Below are 18026 nucleotides of genomic sequence, written 5' to 3'. Positions count from 1 at the left end.
TGCCCTTCCCACTCACGGGCATTTGAGGCACATGATCCCTCATACTCCCCTGCACATCACCTCTGAATGTGGGATGTCAAGGAAAGGTGCATGATGCACACATATTTGAGAATGCAGGACTGTTCAGAAAGCTGCAAGCATGGACTTTCTGGATTGAAAGTAACAATTAATGATATTGAAATGCCAGTAGTGATACTGAGATCCTTGCAACCATAGCTCATGAAATTCTATACCAGGCACCTGGACAGTAGTATGGACAATCAATAACAGGCTGAGCAAGTGCAGAATGCTGGTGAAATGTGCCTTTGGGTCGCTGACATAGTTTGCTTGTTAGGCTAGACCTCTGTGAAAGCAAAATCTCCATTGTTATCACTCGGTGCTCCATAATATCTGAGGCAAAGGGCGAGAGGTTGCCAGTAGGGTGGGGCATGAATTGATTGTTTGCTATCTTTGAGCAGCCAAATACCAGGGCAATCAGCATCACACTCAGCCATGATGCAGTCCTTCAACTGGCTAGATTGCTCCAGGGTTAAAAATAGCACCTGGTTCTGGAGGAGAATGGGTCCCTCACTTGACTATCTCCCATTCTCCTCCTCTTACTCACTGAAAAAATAACCTCCTTGTTGTTGCCTGAGGTGACCCAGGACTCTGACTTCTGTGAACTATCCATGTTGCTTTTGGGCATTGTGTGGACTTGCATCTGAGAATCACATGCAGTTCATTGTAGAAGCAGCATATCTGCAGTGCAGAACAAGAACAACTGTTTGCCACTCTTCTGGTAAAATCTCTCGCTCTCTCTCTCTCTCTATCTATCTATCTATATAATTTTTTTCCTGCGAGACAACAGAGTGACATCATCAGTGTAAGCCCCTGCCCTAGCCCCATGTTTACTTCCAGACAGGGTGCTTCAAGCAGCTCCTCTGCCCCTTATATTGCTCCCTCATAGGGAGAGCTATCACCAGCTCTTGCCCCCACTTCCTGGCCCCGGCTGCCTTCCACACTGACTGGCCTCTTCCCCCACAGCCCTACCAGTTACAGCCCCTCCTCACACAGCACCATGCTTCCATTGCCACCAGCCCGTGGTTTGTAGAGAGCTGCTACTTTTCAGCAGAGCTACTGAGCATGCTCAGTAACCCTAAAAGGAGCAGCTTTGTACAAACCACCTGCTCAAGCCAAGATTCCATCCCCCCTCCCTAGAGGGACCCACAAAATCCGCTAAACTTGAAACCCCAGGGCTACGTCTACACTGGCATGATTTTGCGCAAGAACTCTTTCACGGAAGAGTTCTTGTGCAAAAACTCTTCCAGAAGAAAGCGTCTACACTGGCATGTGCCTTTGCACTAGAGATGTGCTTTTGCGCAAGAGCATCCATGCCAGTGTAGACGCTCTCTTGCGCAAGAAAGCTCTGATGGCCATTTTAACCATCGGGCTTTCTTGAGCAAGAAATTCATGTTGCCTGTCTACACTGGCCTCTTGCGCAAGAACAGTTGCGCAAAAGGGCTTATTCCTGAGCGGGAGCATCATAGTTCTGGCGCAAGAAGCCCTGATTTCATAATTAGAACATCAGTGTTCTTGCGCAAGAACTCCCCGCCAGTGTAGACAAGCAGCAAGTTTTTTGCACAAGAGTGGCTGCTTTTGTGCAAGATCACACCAATGTAGACACAGCCTAGGAGATTTAATCTGGCCTGAGGCTTTGAACCTCAGTCCTCTCTGTCCTTCCATGGGGCTGGAGCACCAGGAGAGTGAAGTGTTTCATTGAGGGCCACATTAGTGAGGGTTGGGGGGTTTTGGAGAGTCTTTTTTTCCTTCTCACTTGTAGGGCCCCCAACTGATTTTTCTGTGGGTCAGTGGCCCTCAGCCCAAAAAAGTTTCCCCACTCCTGTCATAAATAAAGAAAATGTTGAAATATAATATTTTACTTTATTTAAAATGAAGCCTGGCTAACAAGATCCCACTTGGTGACCAGCCCCCACCCCCCAGCCACAGTGTTCTGTCCCCAGCCCCAATCCTAGGGCAGGCCCCATGGTTCAGCCCCAATCTGGCCCCAGGAAGGCTGATGGTGGCCCCCCTCCTGTTGCAGCATGGGAAGAAGGGGAGGCCACAATCCAGCTGCAGCAGACATAAAGGGGTTTATAAGAGTAGTCGGCAGGGGCATAGTCCCCTAGTGTGCACTATATATATATAGTAGCCCAATGTCTGAGAGTCTGTAATGCTGAAATGCTGGCTGTTCCCTCTGGGCGCCCGTGCTGCATGGGGAGTGTGGGGCCCAAACGGCTGCTTGCTCCACTTGCTCAGCCGCGGCGGCCTGGCTAAGTGGCACAGAAGTCAGCCGAGCGCCACGGCGGGAGGGGAACAGGGGCGGGGTGATGACGTGCGGCGTGACAGTGGCTGCAGGCCCCGTCCCCTGGCCATGAACGTTGCCGCCCCACCCCCCTTCACCTCCCGCCGTGGCGCTTGGCTGACTTCTGCGCTGCTCAGCTTGGCTGCCGCGGGGGAGCAAGTGGAGCAAGCGGCCGTTGGGATCCGTGCTCTCCATGCTCATCCGTGCTCTCAACGGCTGTTTGAACTCCGTGGTCCCCCGAGTGAGAGGCAGGCGGGGGAGGAGAAGAGAAAGAGAGAGACAGAGAGAGAGAGGCAGGAGGCAAAGGAGAGCTGAGAGAGAGGAGGGGGAGGCAGTAGTAGGAGGAGAGCTGAGAGAGAGAGAGGGGGAGGGAGGAGGAGGAGGAGAGAGAGAGAGAGAGAGAGAGAGAGAGAGACGGAATGAGAGACCAGAGGCTCAGGAGAGAAGACTGACGTGGAGGAGAGACCTGAAAATCCCGTCTTATGACAGGCTAATTGGCTAGTATATATATATATATATATATATACATACACTAGTTTGGGCTCCCTCATTCGTTTGGACTCCCCCATGGTGGCCTGGCTGAGTGGCACAGAAGTCGCCATGGCTGGAGGCGAAGGGGGGCAGGGCGGTGATCTACACCGGGCCGGGCTACCGCGGGGGAGCAAGCAGCATGGGTCACCCAGAGGGAACAGCCAGCATTTCAGCAACAGCGCCGCCCAGAGGGAACAGCCAGCATTTCAGCAACAGCGCCGCCCAGAGGGAACAGCCAGCATTTCAGCAACAGCGCCGCCCAGAGGGAACAGCCAGCATTTCAGCAACAGCGCCGCCCAGAGGGAACAGCCAGCATTTCAGCATTACAGACTCTCAGACACTGGGCTACTAGATATATGATATATTAGAGGTTTGTGCATTTGTTGGTGTATCTGTCTGTGAGTCCATTTGTTCAACTCCTCCTCAATAGTAAGAGCTAGAATCAACAAATTTGGTATGCAGCTTCCTCTTCTCCTAACTTAAAGCAAAGTCAGTGTTTGGTTGTGCTGGGAAAATGGGATGTGACTAGAATTTATTGTTTTCCCCTCACAGTCACCACTGGAGGCAGTGAGTGCAAGAGGGAGAAAGGGCTATTCTGCAGAGTCACCACTGGGGACAGCCGCACCACCAACAGAGTGGCCGGCTGGTGATGGGGTTCTGTTATCCTGCCTACCACTTGTAAGTGGCCTCTCTGCCTCAAACCCTATCACCACAGTTCTTGCCCCAGGAGCACCACCAGGCCCAGATGGCCCAGTCCTAACCGTCCCCACAAGGTCCACCCATTCCCCCCACAACCTGCACCTCTGGGCCACCCAATGTGGCTGCTGTGGGCCAGCCTGTGTGGCATCCCCCTAACCTCTCTGTGGGCCAGACCAGGGAGTGCTGGTGCGGGAGGACTGCATGGACCCCCCCCCCTTCTCTCCAGCTGGGCCTAGAGAACACCAGCAGAGAGTCCCAGTGCAGCCCCTGCTCCAGGCCAGGCCCAGGAAGTGCCGGCAGGGGAGGCCTGCACAGTCCCATTTCTCTTGTGCCTGAGGAGCACTGGCCTGAAGGAGGCCTGTGTGGTCTAATTCCTGGCTCTAGGCCAGGCTTCTTCCCCCAACCGCTGATCCTGGACTGGGCCCCCTCCCTCAAAGCCTGGGTCAGGCCCCCTGTGTCCCTCAGCCAGGTCCCCCCACGCCCTGGGCTCGTCCCCCTCCAACTCCAGGACATCCCACCCTTTTTGATCCCAGCAGGAGGCCTGCACATTCCTCCCAGCCCTGACAGACCTAAGCAATGCTGGGTAAGTCTGCTAGTCTTCTCAAATATGTCAGTATTTCTCCAGCTGGTTCAGAGCTGTGCCTACACAGACTCTTCTCTCCACAGACCAATAACATCCTCTTGTGTACTCCAGGCTGGAGTATTTGGGATGTTGAGTAACCATGATCAGGTGGGCTGGTGAGCTCTCCATGCTAATCAAACTGGAAATGTGGATTAAAAAGTTCCCAGGGCTTTAACAAGTGAGGGGCTATTTCCTCTATATATATCTCCTGGTAAGACAAAATAATGCCCCCAAGTATAGAATGTGTGTCAGTCAGATGTGCTGATCTCTCTCAATAACTGAGATAAAACTGTGAGACCACAGTTAAGATTTTGCATTAGAGGTTTAGTTGGAACACCAATCACCAATCCATTCAATGTCTGTGAGAAGGATACCGCAACTCAGATATGGTGACAATTATATTTCTTTGGTGGGCAACATAATTTGAAGACTTAGCTGCCTATGTACAAGTGATATGAATGTTTGTCCTTTCCTGGACTCCAAACCAGTGTACATTAATGTGGAGTCAGCCTTTCATGCTTTCCCCAATTTTCTGCAATTTACTGGCAGCAAGCTGAGTTACCATGGGTTTCTGCCCTATAGTCGTGCAGTGTGTGTTTTCCCCTTCACGCCTTTTCCAATTGAGTATGAGTGTTTGAAATTGTAGTGGGAGGTGATGCTTTTGAAGCATCAGCTCTGGCATGGATTTCTCAGAAATCTGCTGTTCTTGGAGGGAATTGTGGGATTCAAGACAGATGCTCACTGAAATCACCTGTACAAATGTTTCCCCACCCCTACACACTTGCACAATGCCAATCATGTGCTGGTAGCACTTAGCACAGAAACCTTTGGAAGCATTTCCACCTTGTTTTCCTTTTTTAAAATCCTGTATGTATATAGCAGGAGTAGCTTCTGGCCCTTAGAACTCAGATTCCTTAGTACAGGTTGCACCTCTAAAATCTGGGATTTTTTGATCCGGCAACATCCATGGTCCTGCATTGTAGGAGTAGGATTTTATATTTGTATTTCAGGTTTAATAATGTAGTAATGTATGGCTTAATTTCATCCTGCTAGCCACCCTTTTTACTTATTACAGTTTCTTTTCGCACCTACGTGCTTTAACTTCTGCTTTACTTACACAGTACCAGAATTAACGTTAGCAGCTTGCCAAGCCCAGCAAGTTTGCCACAACAACCATGCCATTGCCGGATCTCTGCTCTTTAGGTGGAACACTATGGAGATTGACATTCAATTTGGCAGGAGGTAGATAGAGATAGGATGAGATCTGATTAGAGAGTCATAGATTTTTTTTGTGTGCTTACTACAGTATCCCTTCTTTTCTTAAAACAATACACAATAATGTTAGCATTGAGACAAATGACACAAAACAACAAACATATAATATATGAGACATAAGACATGAAACACAATTAGTGCTGCAACAATAAATCCAGATTATTTTCAATTGCTTTTCAGCTGGTGCCAGCTCTTTCTGATGCTCTGAAATACAAAAAGAAAAATTTTCTACCTCCATGGGGATGGCACATTATATTTTAAAATGCTTCTTTCTATTAAAGAAGTCAACAAGAATACTTGTATCAGCCTGCTGTTACCCAATAATTACTTATGCTTTTGTTTTGTAAACCAGCCAAGCCTCAGTAACATTCGCTTTCTGTGGGTTTTGGATACATTATTCCTCAGTTTCCCTCTTATACATTAGACCAGGTCTTTAATAGTCTGTCTGTTGTGAAGCTCCATATTTATTCACAGGTAGTAATTGAGAAGCTTTACTTTTATAGTGATTTTCCTTTCCTTAGCACTAAGTATTTGCCAGTTACTATTTCAGCAAGCCCAAAAGGTTTTCTTTTCCTGAAAGAGAATCATATACAGGCAGTCCCCGGGTTACGTACAAGATAGGGACTGTAGGTTTGTTCTTAAGTTGAATTTGTATGTAAGTCGGAACTGGTACATATTGTAGGGGAAACTCTAGCCAAACATTTTTTTTAGTTTTGGATAGCATAGGGAAAGGTTAACTCCCCTCTAATGTTTGTTTTGCTGTCTGTTCCCCTGTTCAGAAGATTTCACATCTATTTCTGTCCCTGTGACAAACTCAGGACTAAAGGAGTAACTCATCAAATACCAAACAGCTCTGCACCATGCTTTGAGCTAATAGCTTTATTTCCACACACCACCCAGGGTTCTAGGAGGAGGGTCCTTTTTTTGCTAACACAATGAAGCCAGCACTTTGTTTGTTTTGGTGGAGTCTTTGTTTGCCCAGGGAGCCCAGCATGTATAGGGGGAGGAGGGGCGGAGAGGCTGCTTTTGTCTGCTGTTCGGCAGCCTGTTGCTCAGGGGAGGGGGCAGCCTGTTGCTGGCAGGGGGGGAGGGGGGAGGCGTGCAGGATGCGAGGCCGCGGGGGGGGGGGGCAGCGGGCGTGGGGAGGCACTTTTCCTCTGCCTGGCAGCTCTGCGGGATCCCTGTCCCTGTGGCCAGCTGCTGCAGGCAGAGGCCAGTTGGAGCTGGCCGAAGAGGAGGAGGAGGTGGATTCTAGGACCCAGGTGAGCGAGCCCCGGGGACGCTGCTGAGCTCCGGGAGCCTGGCATGTATAGAGGGGAGGAGGGGCAGAGAGGCTGCTTTTGTCTGCTGTTCGGCAGCCTGTTGCTCAGGGGAGGAGGCAGCCTGTTGCTGGCAGGGGGGGGGGGGCAGCGGGCATGGGGAGGCACTTTTCCTCTGCCCGGCAGCTCTGCGGGACCCCAGTCGGAGCCGGCCCGAGGAGGAGGAGGATCCTAGGACCCAGGTGAGCGAGCCCCGGGAATGCTGCTGCGCATGTGCGGGAGTTGCCTCACCCCGTTCGTATCTAGGGATCTGACGTAAGTCGGATCCACGTAAGTCGGGGACTGCCTGTATAATGTTGCAGAGTTACTTATTAACACTAAATTTATATTAATGTATACATATCTTGTTATATACCATACCTTTTATTTGGACAATTTCCTTCTGAGGACAGTGTTTGTGTTACCCCCTCTTGAAATCTGTCAACAGCAGACTCCTTCTTTAACAGCCAGGCAGCCTGCATTCACACACAACTTTAGATCTGAAAGCAAGCCAAAAATAAACCACAGAAGAGGGGGCGGGGTGGAGGTGTCCCCTTCCTGAAGCACATGCAGGGGCAATAATGGAAAACAACATGCGTCCCTCTGCTGTAACCCCAGGAGGGGCTGGTAAACAGGTTATATACCTGAAAGACATCATTGCCATGAGTGTGGGGCACACCTATTGGGTCTTCTACCCTAGCATAAAAAAAAAAGTTGTTATAAGGGTATATTTAAAACCCTGAGAATATGTTTGTATTTTCTCTGCAGATGCTAATGTGGATTTGGTATTGTCAATAAATGTGGCGTACTGTCTTTTCCCCTATAAAAGATGTCATGTGCTTTGTATAAGCATAACAGCATGACCAAAGATGTTCCAGGACCAGAGAGTTCCGGTGCGCTGCATGAGGGTGGGCAAATGGTTCCCGGGGGAAGCAGGAACTAGCTCGTGGCTCATCTGGGCTGCTGGGGGCAGGGGCGCAGGAAGCCAGCAGGTGGCTCAGCTGGGCTGCAGGAGAGGATGCGTGGCTCAGTTGGGCTGTGGGAGAGTGCTGGGCTGGGGAAGGGCCGGGAGCTTGCACATGGCTCAACTGGGCTGTGGGAAGAGCCAGGAAGAGGGAAAGGAGCATTGAGGAGGCCCCTTAAATGACCTCCCCTGGTCCAGAAAAATCCCTAATCTGGGACCAGTCAGGTCCCAAGGGTGTTGGACCAGGGAGGTCCAACCTGTATTTATGTTTGGTTCAAAACCAGGTTGGGCTGACCTGGTCCAGTATTCTTGGGACCTGAGTGGTCTTGAACAAGGGAGTTTGCTGGAGCAGTAGAGGTCAGGCCTCAGGCTCTCCCGGGGCTCCCCTTCTAGCCATGGCCTGGCTACTGTGCCCCTAGCCCACCTGCTGGCTCTGCTGCCCCCAGCCTGCTGGTGGGGCTACTTTTCAGGCTGCTTGTGGGTCTTCTTTCCAGCTGCTGACTTCACTTCAGCTGGCTAGTGGGGCTCTCTGCCCCCAGCTGGCAAGGCTCACTATCCCGGCCTCACTACCCTCCGCCAGGCTCCTCTCTGGCCACTGGTCTCACTCTAGCCAGTGGGGCTCCCTGCCCCCAGGCTACTGGCCCTGCAGGTAGGCAGCCACTGGCAATTTCTGCGGCAAGGGCTCTCTGCTCCAGAAACATCTGTGGTTCTGCCAGATCAAGGATGTTGCCAGACCAGAGAGTCCCAGACCACAGAGATTCAACCTATTACTTATGTATAGGAAAACCAAACTAGAAAATATAATTTCTAATCACATTTTTGGGGATAAAGTAATTCAGATGATTGTTCTGAATCTACTAAATTGTTTACACCAGCTAAATATAATACATAAATGCTGAAATTTAAACTGACACTTGGGCAGAGACAAACCCCTCTAAGCTTGTACTGAGTGGCTTAGCAGATAAGTACTAGCTTTCCTATTCTGGGACCAGTTCCAAGTGAAGTGTTAAATCCAATCATTTCAGCTGCCTAATTTAATTCCAAAGTGGACAGTGCTTTACATTTAAACAACATAGAATATCTGTTTAATTCACATACCTACTGATTATACAAATACTCTGCAAAACATGAGAGAGAGCGAGAGAGTATTTATTTAGGCTTTTTAATAGTCTCCCATTACTAAGTGACTGCATGCAAAGGCTAAATTACCTCTATGGCCTGATCTACACTTGAAAATTTTACCTGTATAACTATGTTGGTTAGTGAGAAACTCTCTATATATTCTTTACTGAAAGTTATAGTAGAAAAAGACCTAAAGTGGGTACATTTATACAACTAGAAAGGCAACCCTTGTGTTTCATGGAATTGCTTTTCACTGTTCCACGCATTCAAGAGGGCATCTCTTGTCCTGGCCGGGGGGAAGGGACAGCACTGGCTGGAAGCTATGGGAAACTCACTGCAGCTCCTGGCTCCCAGTTCTCTACAGTTGTTGGGAGCCACAGGGAACTTGCCCCATTCCCAACCTCTGCAGTGAGTTCCCCATGGTTCCCAGCCTCTGCGGTGAGTTTAGGAGCTGCGGGGAGCTCACTGTGGGGGCTGGGAGTCTCAGCTCTCAGTAATTGTGAATTCACCATTCACGGTGGTTCCAGGATAAGATACACCATGAATGGCAAGGGTTTCTGCAAATGGCAAGATAGTTATTCCCTTTCCCATATGGGAATGCTATTATAAAGCACCTTTATACCCATATAACTCTGGCCACACTAGGAGGACTGTAATGCTTTAACTATTCAAGTATGGTCCTCAAAAAAGAAATGTCTTTCAGTCTCAGGTGAAGTAATTTGGTATCCACTGTATTTCTATAAGGAAATAGTCCACAGAATTATTTTACACCATTTATGTGGGTAGTTTTCTCTTGAGCAAAATATACCTCTTATATCTACTGATCTAAAGCCAAAAAAAAGGCATAATTCAGAAATATAGTTTTCTCGCATGTGCTATAACATATTTTAAAGTCAGTCATATGTTTACAGATGTACATAACTTTAAATAATGGCAAATAGGTCAAAAAGCAACTCGTGACACCTAGGTATCCTCTAGCTTTTGAGACACCAATACTGACCACTGTGTTTGTAGATTATAATAAGTAGGACCCCAATCAGCAAATTATTTAAATACTTACTTACATCCATTCCTGTTCAACAAAACACATGCTCAAATCCTTCAGAGACAGTATTGATTTCCATCTAGGGGCGGCCCGTCCATATAGGCCAGTGGTCCCCAATGCAGTGCCCCCAGGTGCCATGGCACCCGCCAGGCCATTTATGTGTGCCTGCCGAGTGATTGGGGCCAGCCCTACCCCCGGGCACGTGGCGCTTGGGAGGCCCTGCCCCCAGGCACATGGGTGGCTCTGTCCTCGGGCACCCAGCAGCCCCAAAAGGCTGGGGACCACTGATATAGGCAAACTAGGCAGTCGCCTCAGGCACCAAGTTAAATGGGGTGCCAAATGGTGGCGCAATATCATTGAAGGGTTTGGAGGTGGGGGTGCTGATTGCATGGTTTGCCTAAGGTGCCAGGTGCTGGCAGCTAGTCTAGGGCTGCCCGTTTCCATCCAAACTCTTGAAGTGATTGTTTGGTGAAAGAAAAGTTTCTTTTGACTTGCTCACTTTGTAGCTTCTAGAACTGAAAGGTGGGAAGAGAGCCCAGAACTTAACTTACAGCTCAAGCCTAGAAATCTGCGCTGTAATTAACTGCACGTTTTTATTTGCAGCCCTGGCAAATAAAACTTACATTTGAGCTTTCGATAATTATAGTACATAGAATGACCAATAGAAAAGTTTCCTAGAAGCCATCCAGTTACAAAAACCTCTTTATGTTAAAGAATTACGTAGGTCTATTCTGACATTAGTATTTCCACAACCACTTGGCAACTTCATTCACAGCAAGGACAACTGCATTTTGTAGTGTGTTTAGCAAACAACTTCATCAGAGTGTTTGTGTCCCTTAGGGAAGTAACAGATTTGGCTCAGTACATCAGCTTCTACCAACAACAAAAAAAGATTTCTACTTAGGTCTACATTATCATGTTTGTCCTCATTTTTCAAAGCCAATTGGGAAACATTTTTTTTCCTGGCTTAAAATACTATGAAAAGGGTGTCAAGGCTGATAGGTCCAAGATTTGACTTGTATGTTGATTATAACGGGGAGCCTGGACACAGACCAGAACTCTGCGAGGGGGGAGCTGTGTGAGTCTTTTACCTTTCAAAACGAGGAGCGGTGCGGCGCTTTAGTCACTTTATGAAGCCCGGGTACAATGCTGTGGTCTAACACACTCACTGCAGCCCAGCAGGGCTGTGCGCGCCCGGGGGCGGGGGAGGCAGCGAGGAACCTCCCCCCAGAAGCCGGGCGCCGTGTCCGCCCGGGCAGGGGCGTTTCGGCAGCGAAGGGCGCTGCCTCGGGCGGCCTGCAGGGCGGCGGCGCCGCCGGTAGGGGGCGCCGGGGCCTCGCCGAAGTCCTGTTTGGCCCATCCCGGCCGCCTTACAGCTCGTCCCTGGGCCCCGCCGAGGCTCCTGGGGCTGCTCCGGGGGCTTCTCGGGAGACTCCCGGGCGGCGACACCCCCCGCACCCTCGGGGACCATGTTCCCCGGCACCGGCTCCAGCGGGCTGTGTAAGTATCCGGAGCGCCCGGCCAGAGGGGCGGGGCCTGGCCAGTGTCCCCCCCCCGCCGGGGCCCCGAGACACCCTCGCGCCGCAGGTCTTGTGCGCGCGCTGCCCTGCGCTCTGGAGCCGCGCTTCGCTGCCCCCCCCCCCGCAAACCGCTTCCCCCGCCCTCAGGTGCTGCACGTTGTCCGCCCCCCCCCCCCCCGAAGCGCTTTGTGTGTTGCCGGCTCCACCGCGGCAGCCCCGGTCACCAGCTCCCGCCTCGTGGTGTTGTCGCCCTGAAACGCTGGGTGAGCCCCGGCGCAGCCTGGGTCTGTCCAAGTCCGGTGTAACGTCGAAAGCCTTCAGCGGTGTAAAGGGGTCTCTGAGCTTTAAGAAAAATCCTGCTGCTCTTTGCGAAGAAAGTCACTTGCTGTTCTTCAAAGTTAAAACATTAGAGGGGGCAGGTCTCTCAAGAGGAGGAATAAGAGGGTTTCTCTCCCCCCCCCCCCCGATATTTGGCCCTGTGTAGACGGGCCAAATATCGGAAAAGCTTCTTCTGGGGGGAAAAAAAACCGGAAGAAGATATGCAAATTCGAGCCGAAAATGAACATCATCTTTCGGAAGCCACAGGCTAGACGTGCCCTCAGGTTTACTCTCCCTTTGACAGCATTTTATACAGTTGGTTCCATAGTTTCATCCTGTGAAATACCAGCTCCTTCCCGTCTTGTAACTGAGTGTACATGGGGTCAGGAGTTCACCAATAAAGAGTCTGTTGGCCTACCTAGGCAAAATCCCTTGTTCTATGTGTGGGTCTTTCATGTAATAAAGAAGAGAAACATATTTTTGAAAATAAGAAAATGTTATTTAAAATGGTGTAATTGGCAGAGTAGTCTAAGGGCAAATGTAATCTTTGTAAGTGACAACTTTTAAAAAGTAAGTAGATGTCAGTGATAAAGATACAAAGTGGAGAAGGTCATATATTTTATTGGACCATTTTCTGTTGGAAAGAGAGAGAGAGAAACTTTAAAACTTACATGGAGCTTTTCTTGCAAGCTTGTCTCTTTCACCACCACAAGCTGGTTCAAGAAAATATGCTACCTTAGCCTCCTTGTCTTTTAATAGTCTGGCACCAAAACAGCTCCAATACCACATCAAGTTGATACATTATTTTAAACAAATTTCCATAGACCTAAAAAACAATTTCAGAGCTGATATTCATTTTAAAAAAACCCCAAAACCAACCCCCCCGCCCCGCGAACTACCCTTAACTGTATTTAAAAATGTCAGTGAAGAGTTCAGTTAGTTGTCACAGTGTGAATTATGATATTATGCTGGTTGTAAACCAGGACAAATTATGGTCAGTACTGTGTCAGGTAACTGGTTTCTTTACAATCCTGTTAAACCTTCCTCAAATTTGGTAGTGAAGATAGGCCCTTTGTGAGAGTATTCCACTTGATTTGAAGTATGACACATATGCTCAGTAAATGGGCACTACGGGCTATGTGGCAGTTTCCCCCCCCCTGCTGATTCTATTAGCAAACAAATCTTTGCCAGAAACTGTGGGAGCCTTGTCTACTTTAGGGTTATTGCTAGAGCCCTACCAAATCGTGGAAAATGCATGATGGACTGTGAAATCTGGTGTCCTTCCTTAAAATCTGGCCTTTTGTGTGCTTTTACTCTCTATTGTTGAATATGAAGTTGCGAGTCACAGATAGAAGGGAGACAAAAAAAGCTTTCAGCTTTCCTCTGTGTGCGCGCGCACACACGCACACACACACACACATATGCATACAAAGAAGGTGTGCATATGCACACAAACGTTTTATGTATTAGGGATGTGAACGAGTAGTTGAGTAGATGATTAACCAATGAACTTAGGCTTATTGGTTAATCTTCTCGACTACTTGCATTTCCCTCCCCACCCCTGCTGTTTCTGTATCAGAGGCAGCAAGGGAGGGGGAAGTAGGAGCTGGTGCTGGGGGAGTCATCATAAAATCTGGTTCCCCAGCACCGGCTTTGCGATGACGCCTGCCCCTCTCCCGCACCACTTCCTCTAATAGAGGTAGCTGCATGGGGGGAAGCCTGGGGAAGGGTGGCAGGGAGGCTGCCACAAAGCAGCCTTTGCCTGCAGTGGATAGAGGCTGCTTCGTGGCAACAGCCTCTGTCCCCGGTGGGCCCAGGCTCACTGCAGACAGAAGCTTGCACAGGGGGTACAAGGTATGGGGCCGAGGCAGCCTCCCCCAGCCCCTTCCCCCCCAACATCCTCTCTCTGCAGGAAGCTTGTACCTCCTAAGGACAATGGTTGATGTCATCCTATGCTGCTGCCTCTGCATCAGAGGCCGCAATGCGGGGTGGCAGACAGCCAGTCTGCGAGGGGAGCTGGTTTTTAAATTGGTTCCCCTTGTGGACTGGTCCCATCTGGCATCCTGCACTACTGCCTCTCATACTGGTTGCTGGCCTGCCCCCCCCCCCCCCGCCCAGGGACTACTATTATATAGTTAACTAACCACTGAGCATTCATGTGGTTAGTTGACTATTCTGTTACCTGCTATCTAACATCCCTACTATGCAATTTTAAATCTGAGTTGAGAGCAGTGCAGTGCACATATGTTTATCTTAAATGATGTACATGCTAGACTATTGATTTAGGACTGGTCTACACTTAAAAGTTTTGCTGGCATAGTTGGTTAGCAGCGTGAAAGAAATCACACTTCTGACATACAATAGCCCCTAGTATAGATGCAGTATATGCTGTAAAACAAAAACAAACAAACAAACAAAAAAAAGACTTTGTCATGTAGCTTATGTCATTTGAGGGCAGAGCAAAACAATTCCTTTGTTGGTATGAGCTGAGTCTCTGCTAGAAATCTTTGCCATTGTAGCTATAACAGCAAACCCTTTCTACAGTAAACAAAGCTTTACAGAATCTGTTCAATACTTGTAATTGTTGATGGTGATGTTTCTGCATTTGTCCCAACAATATAAGGTTTAATTTCTGTTTGGAAAAAAATGAAAGCAAAAATAGTATTTTTAACCAATACTGTAATGCTGAAGTTTTTAATGAACAGCTGTTAATACAAACATGAAGTAGAAAGATTTTTTAAAACAAAAGGAAAAACGATGTAGCACTTTAAAGACTAACAAGATGCTTTAATAGGTGATGAGCTTTTGTGGGCTGGCCCAGACCCACTTCTCTGAGGAAGTGGGTTTGGCCCGGCCCATGAAAGCTCATCACCTATTAAAGCATCTTGTTAGTCTTTAAAGTGCTACATAGTATGATCTTGCTCAAGCAAAAGGGAAAAACTAACATGACTACCTCTCTATTACTATTAAACATTTTTTAAAGAGTACACGAGAAGTGCATCATCTAGTGAAAACTTTCATTGTATGGGTGAATGACTTTAAATCTGGTGAATAAAATTCCTTCTGACTTTCAAAAGCTAAAATAATCTTGGACTGAAAGAAAATATGTTGGATTCAGAACTAATTTTCTGGCAAAGAAGCAAGTGAACGAAAACGGGGGGTAAGAATGAAGAGATATTCTGAACAAAATGGAATATTATGCCTGCAACACTATTAACATATTAAAAGCAAATCCACGCTACAAATTCTGATGACTTAGGGTTGCCTCTGTAGATGCTGGGATTAAGCCATGTACTACTATTTTACCAGATTATGTTGCTACCTTTGTCTTTTTATGGACATGCGTACAACTGGGATTTTTAGAGAAAAAATTCACATTGGTGAAATCTCTCATGTAGTAAAGGCTCTAACGGGTTGTGGTATAGACACAGTGGTAAAAAAGCCAGAAGCTGTTGGAACTTGGTCTGTTTTACCATTATTGCTAGAGCCCTACCAAATTCACAGCTGCACAAAATGTGTCACGGACTGTGAAATCTGGTGTCCTTCTGTGGAATCTGACCTTTTCTGTGCTTTTACTTTATACTATACAGATTTCAAAGGGAAGACCAGTGTTTCTCAAATTGGGGGTTTGGAACTAAAAGAGAGTCGAAGGAGACCACAAGGTTATATTAGGAGGCATATGGTATTGCCACCCTTACTTCTGTCCTGCCTTCAGAGATGGGCAACTGCAGAGCGGTGGTTGTAATATTGGCTGGGTGCCCAGCTCTGAAAGCAGTAGCAGTGCAGAAGTAAAGGTGGAATACCATATCATACCATACCATAACCATGTTGCTCTTACTTCTGTACTGCTGCTTTCAGAGTTTGGCACCCAGAGCATGGCAGCCTGTGACTATGGGCCTAGCTCTGCAGGCAGCAGTGCAGAAGTAAGGGTGGCAGTACCATACTATGCCTGCCTTACTTCTGTACTCCTGGTGGTGGTAGCTCTGCCTTCAGAGCTAGACTCCCAGCTATCAGCCACCACTCGCCTGCTGCCCAGATCTGAAGGCAGCACTGCCACCAAAAGCGGCACAGAAGTAAGGGTAGCAGTACTGCAACAGCCCCTACAATAACCTTGCAACCCTCACACAATTATTTTTTGGGTCAGAACCTCTACAATTATAACACCATGACATTTCAGATTTAAATATACACATGACCATAAAAAGACTAAGTTGTAACAGCTTGGTAACATGGCTGTTCTGATTGAGAGGACCTATTTTATCTGGTCCTTCCAATTCATTTTTTTGTGTATATAGGTGTCTAGAAAAATGTTCCAAGAACCATACTATAAGGTTCTCATCCTTCCTAGCAAAGGAACCACTGCTACTCTCAAAAGCTCTTTTCCAGGCACTTTCTCCCCGCAAATATAGGTAAACTAAACCCTCTCTCAAACATAGTTCCCGAGCTCAACTGGGCCTGTTGTTCTCAGGGATTTTCCCTTTTGCTTCTCTTAATTCTTCTGCTTTTGGGCCTTTGCAGGGTTCTCTCATAGTGTATGAGCTTAGCATTGCCTTCCAGTGCTCTCTTCCTGGAAATCCTTTTTTCCCCAACAGGTTCTCATGGCATCCCCTCTGTGGGGATTCTGTCAGCCATTCGCATGGAACTTTCTGTTTCTGTTGCTCCTACTCCCACTACCCAGGCTTCCTGGCTTTTAGACTGTCTCCTTATATCTATGGAGCCAGTAGTAAGAACCCCATTGTCTATTCCCATTCCTTACTGATTCTCAGATGTGATTTGCCCAAGTGCCTTCTATAATTAAACTCGAGTGAGTCAGCTGACCAGTCACAGGTGTACTGGTCTCTTCCCTCTGAAAAGGCCAGTGTCACCTATATACAAATGCGAGAAGTGTGGGAAATAAACAGGAAGAACTGGAAGTGCTAATAAATAAGTACAATTATGACATTGTTGGCATCACAGAAACTTGGTCGGATAATACACATGATTGGAATGTTTGTATAGAAGGGTACAGCTTGCTCAGGAAGGATAGACAGGGAAAAAAGGGAGGAGGTGTTGCCTTATACATTAAAAATGAACACACTTGGAGTGAGGTGGAGATGGACATAGGAGACGGAAGTGTTGAGAGTCTCTGGGTTAGGCTAAAAGGAATTAAAAACAACGGTGATGTCATGCTAGGAGTCTACTATAGGCCACCTACCCAGGTGGAAGAAGTGGATGAGGCGTTTTTAAAAAAATTAACAATATCATCCAAAGCCCAAGATTTGGTGGTGATGGGGGACTTCAACTATTCAGATATATGTTGGGAAAATAACACTGCGGGGCACAGACTATCCAATAAGTTCTTGGGCTGCATTGGAGACAACTTTTTATTTCAGAAGGTTGAAAAAGCTACCCAGGAGGAAGCTGTTCTAGATTTGATCCTATCAAATAGGGAGGAACTGGTTGAGAATTTGAAAGTGGAAGGCAGCTTGGGTGAAAGTGACCATGAAATCATAGAGTTCACAATTCTAAGGAAGGGTAGAAGGGAGAACAATAGAGACAATGGATTTCGGGAAGGCGGATTTTGGTAAGCTCAGAGAGCTGATAGGTAAGGTCCCATGGGAATCAAGACCGAGGGGAAAAACAACTGAGGAGAGTTGATAGTTTTTCAAAGGGACATTGTTAAGGGCCCAAAAGCAAGCTATTCCGATGTGTCGGAAAGATAGAAAATACGGAAAAAGACCACCTTGGCTTAACCACGAGATCTTGCATGATCTAAAAATAAAAAAGGAGTCCTATAAAAAATATAAAGTAGGACAAATTACAAAGGCTGAATATAGGCAAAGATCACAGGAATGCAGGGGCAAGATTAGAAAGGCAAAGGCACAGAATGAGCTCAAACTAGCTACGGGAATAACGGGAAACAAGAAGACTTTTTAAAAATACATTAGAAGCAAGAGGAAGACCAAGGAGAAGGTAGGCCCACTGGTCATGAGGAGAGAGAAACAGTAACAGGAAACTTGGAAATGGCAGAGATGCTCAATGACTTCTTTTTTTCGGTCTTCACCGAGAAATCTGTAGGAATGCCTAACATAGTGCATGCTAGTGGGAAGGGGGTAGTTTTAGAAGGTAAAATAAAAAAAAAAAAACAAGCTAAAAATCACCTAGAAAAGTTAGATGCCTGCAAGTCACCAGGACCTGATGAAATGCATCCTAGAATATTCAAGAAGCTGATAGAGGAGGTATCTGAGCCTCTAGCTATCATCTCTGAAAAATCATGGGAGACAGGAGAGATTCCAGAAGACTGGAAAAGGG

The 18026-nt window shown here is 47.6% G+C and overlaps 1 protein-coding gene and 1 long non-coding RNA gene across 2 annotated transcripts in view; one reads left to right on the top strand and one right to left on the bottom strand.

Moving 5' to 3' along the window:
• Positions 1 to 3025: 3025 nt before the first annotated feature.
• LOC102448228 (uncharacterized) lies at positions 3026 to 11153 on the bottom strand. The gene is made up of 3 exons (XR_003087875.2): positions 10989 to 11153; positions 7148 to 7266; positions 3026 to 5672 (listed from the first exon to the last, which is right to left on the bottom strand). It is a non-coding gene; the product is annotated as an uncharacterized LOC102448228 (long non-coding RNA).
• A 110-nt stretch (positions 11154 to 11263) lies between these two features.
• Positions 11264 to 18026, top strand: part of UBAC2 (UBA domain containing 2) — a 168331-nt gene continuing 161568 nt past the window's right edge. Inside the window, exon 1 of the mRNA XM_075918761.1 lies at positions 11264 to 11397. Coding sequence (XP_075774876.1) covers positions 11367 to 11397 — 31 coding nt within the window. The 5' untranslated portion in view covers positions 11264 to 11366. The remainder of the gene's footprint in view (positions 11398 to 18026) is intronic.

Source organism: Pelodiscus sinensis, chromosome 1 (assembly GCF_049634645.1).
Source record: "Pelodiscus sinensis isolate JC-2024 chromosome 1, ASM4963464v1, whole genome shotgun sequence".
Taxonomy (NCBI): Eukaryota; Metazoa; Chordata; order Testudines; family Trionychidae; genus Pelodiscus; species Pelodiscus sinensis.
Note: the sequence above shows the minus strand (reverse complement) of the source record. Positions and strands in the feature narration are given on the sequence as shown.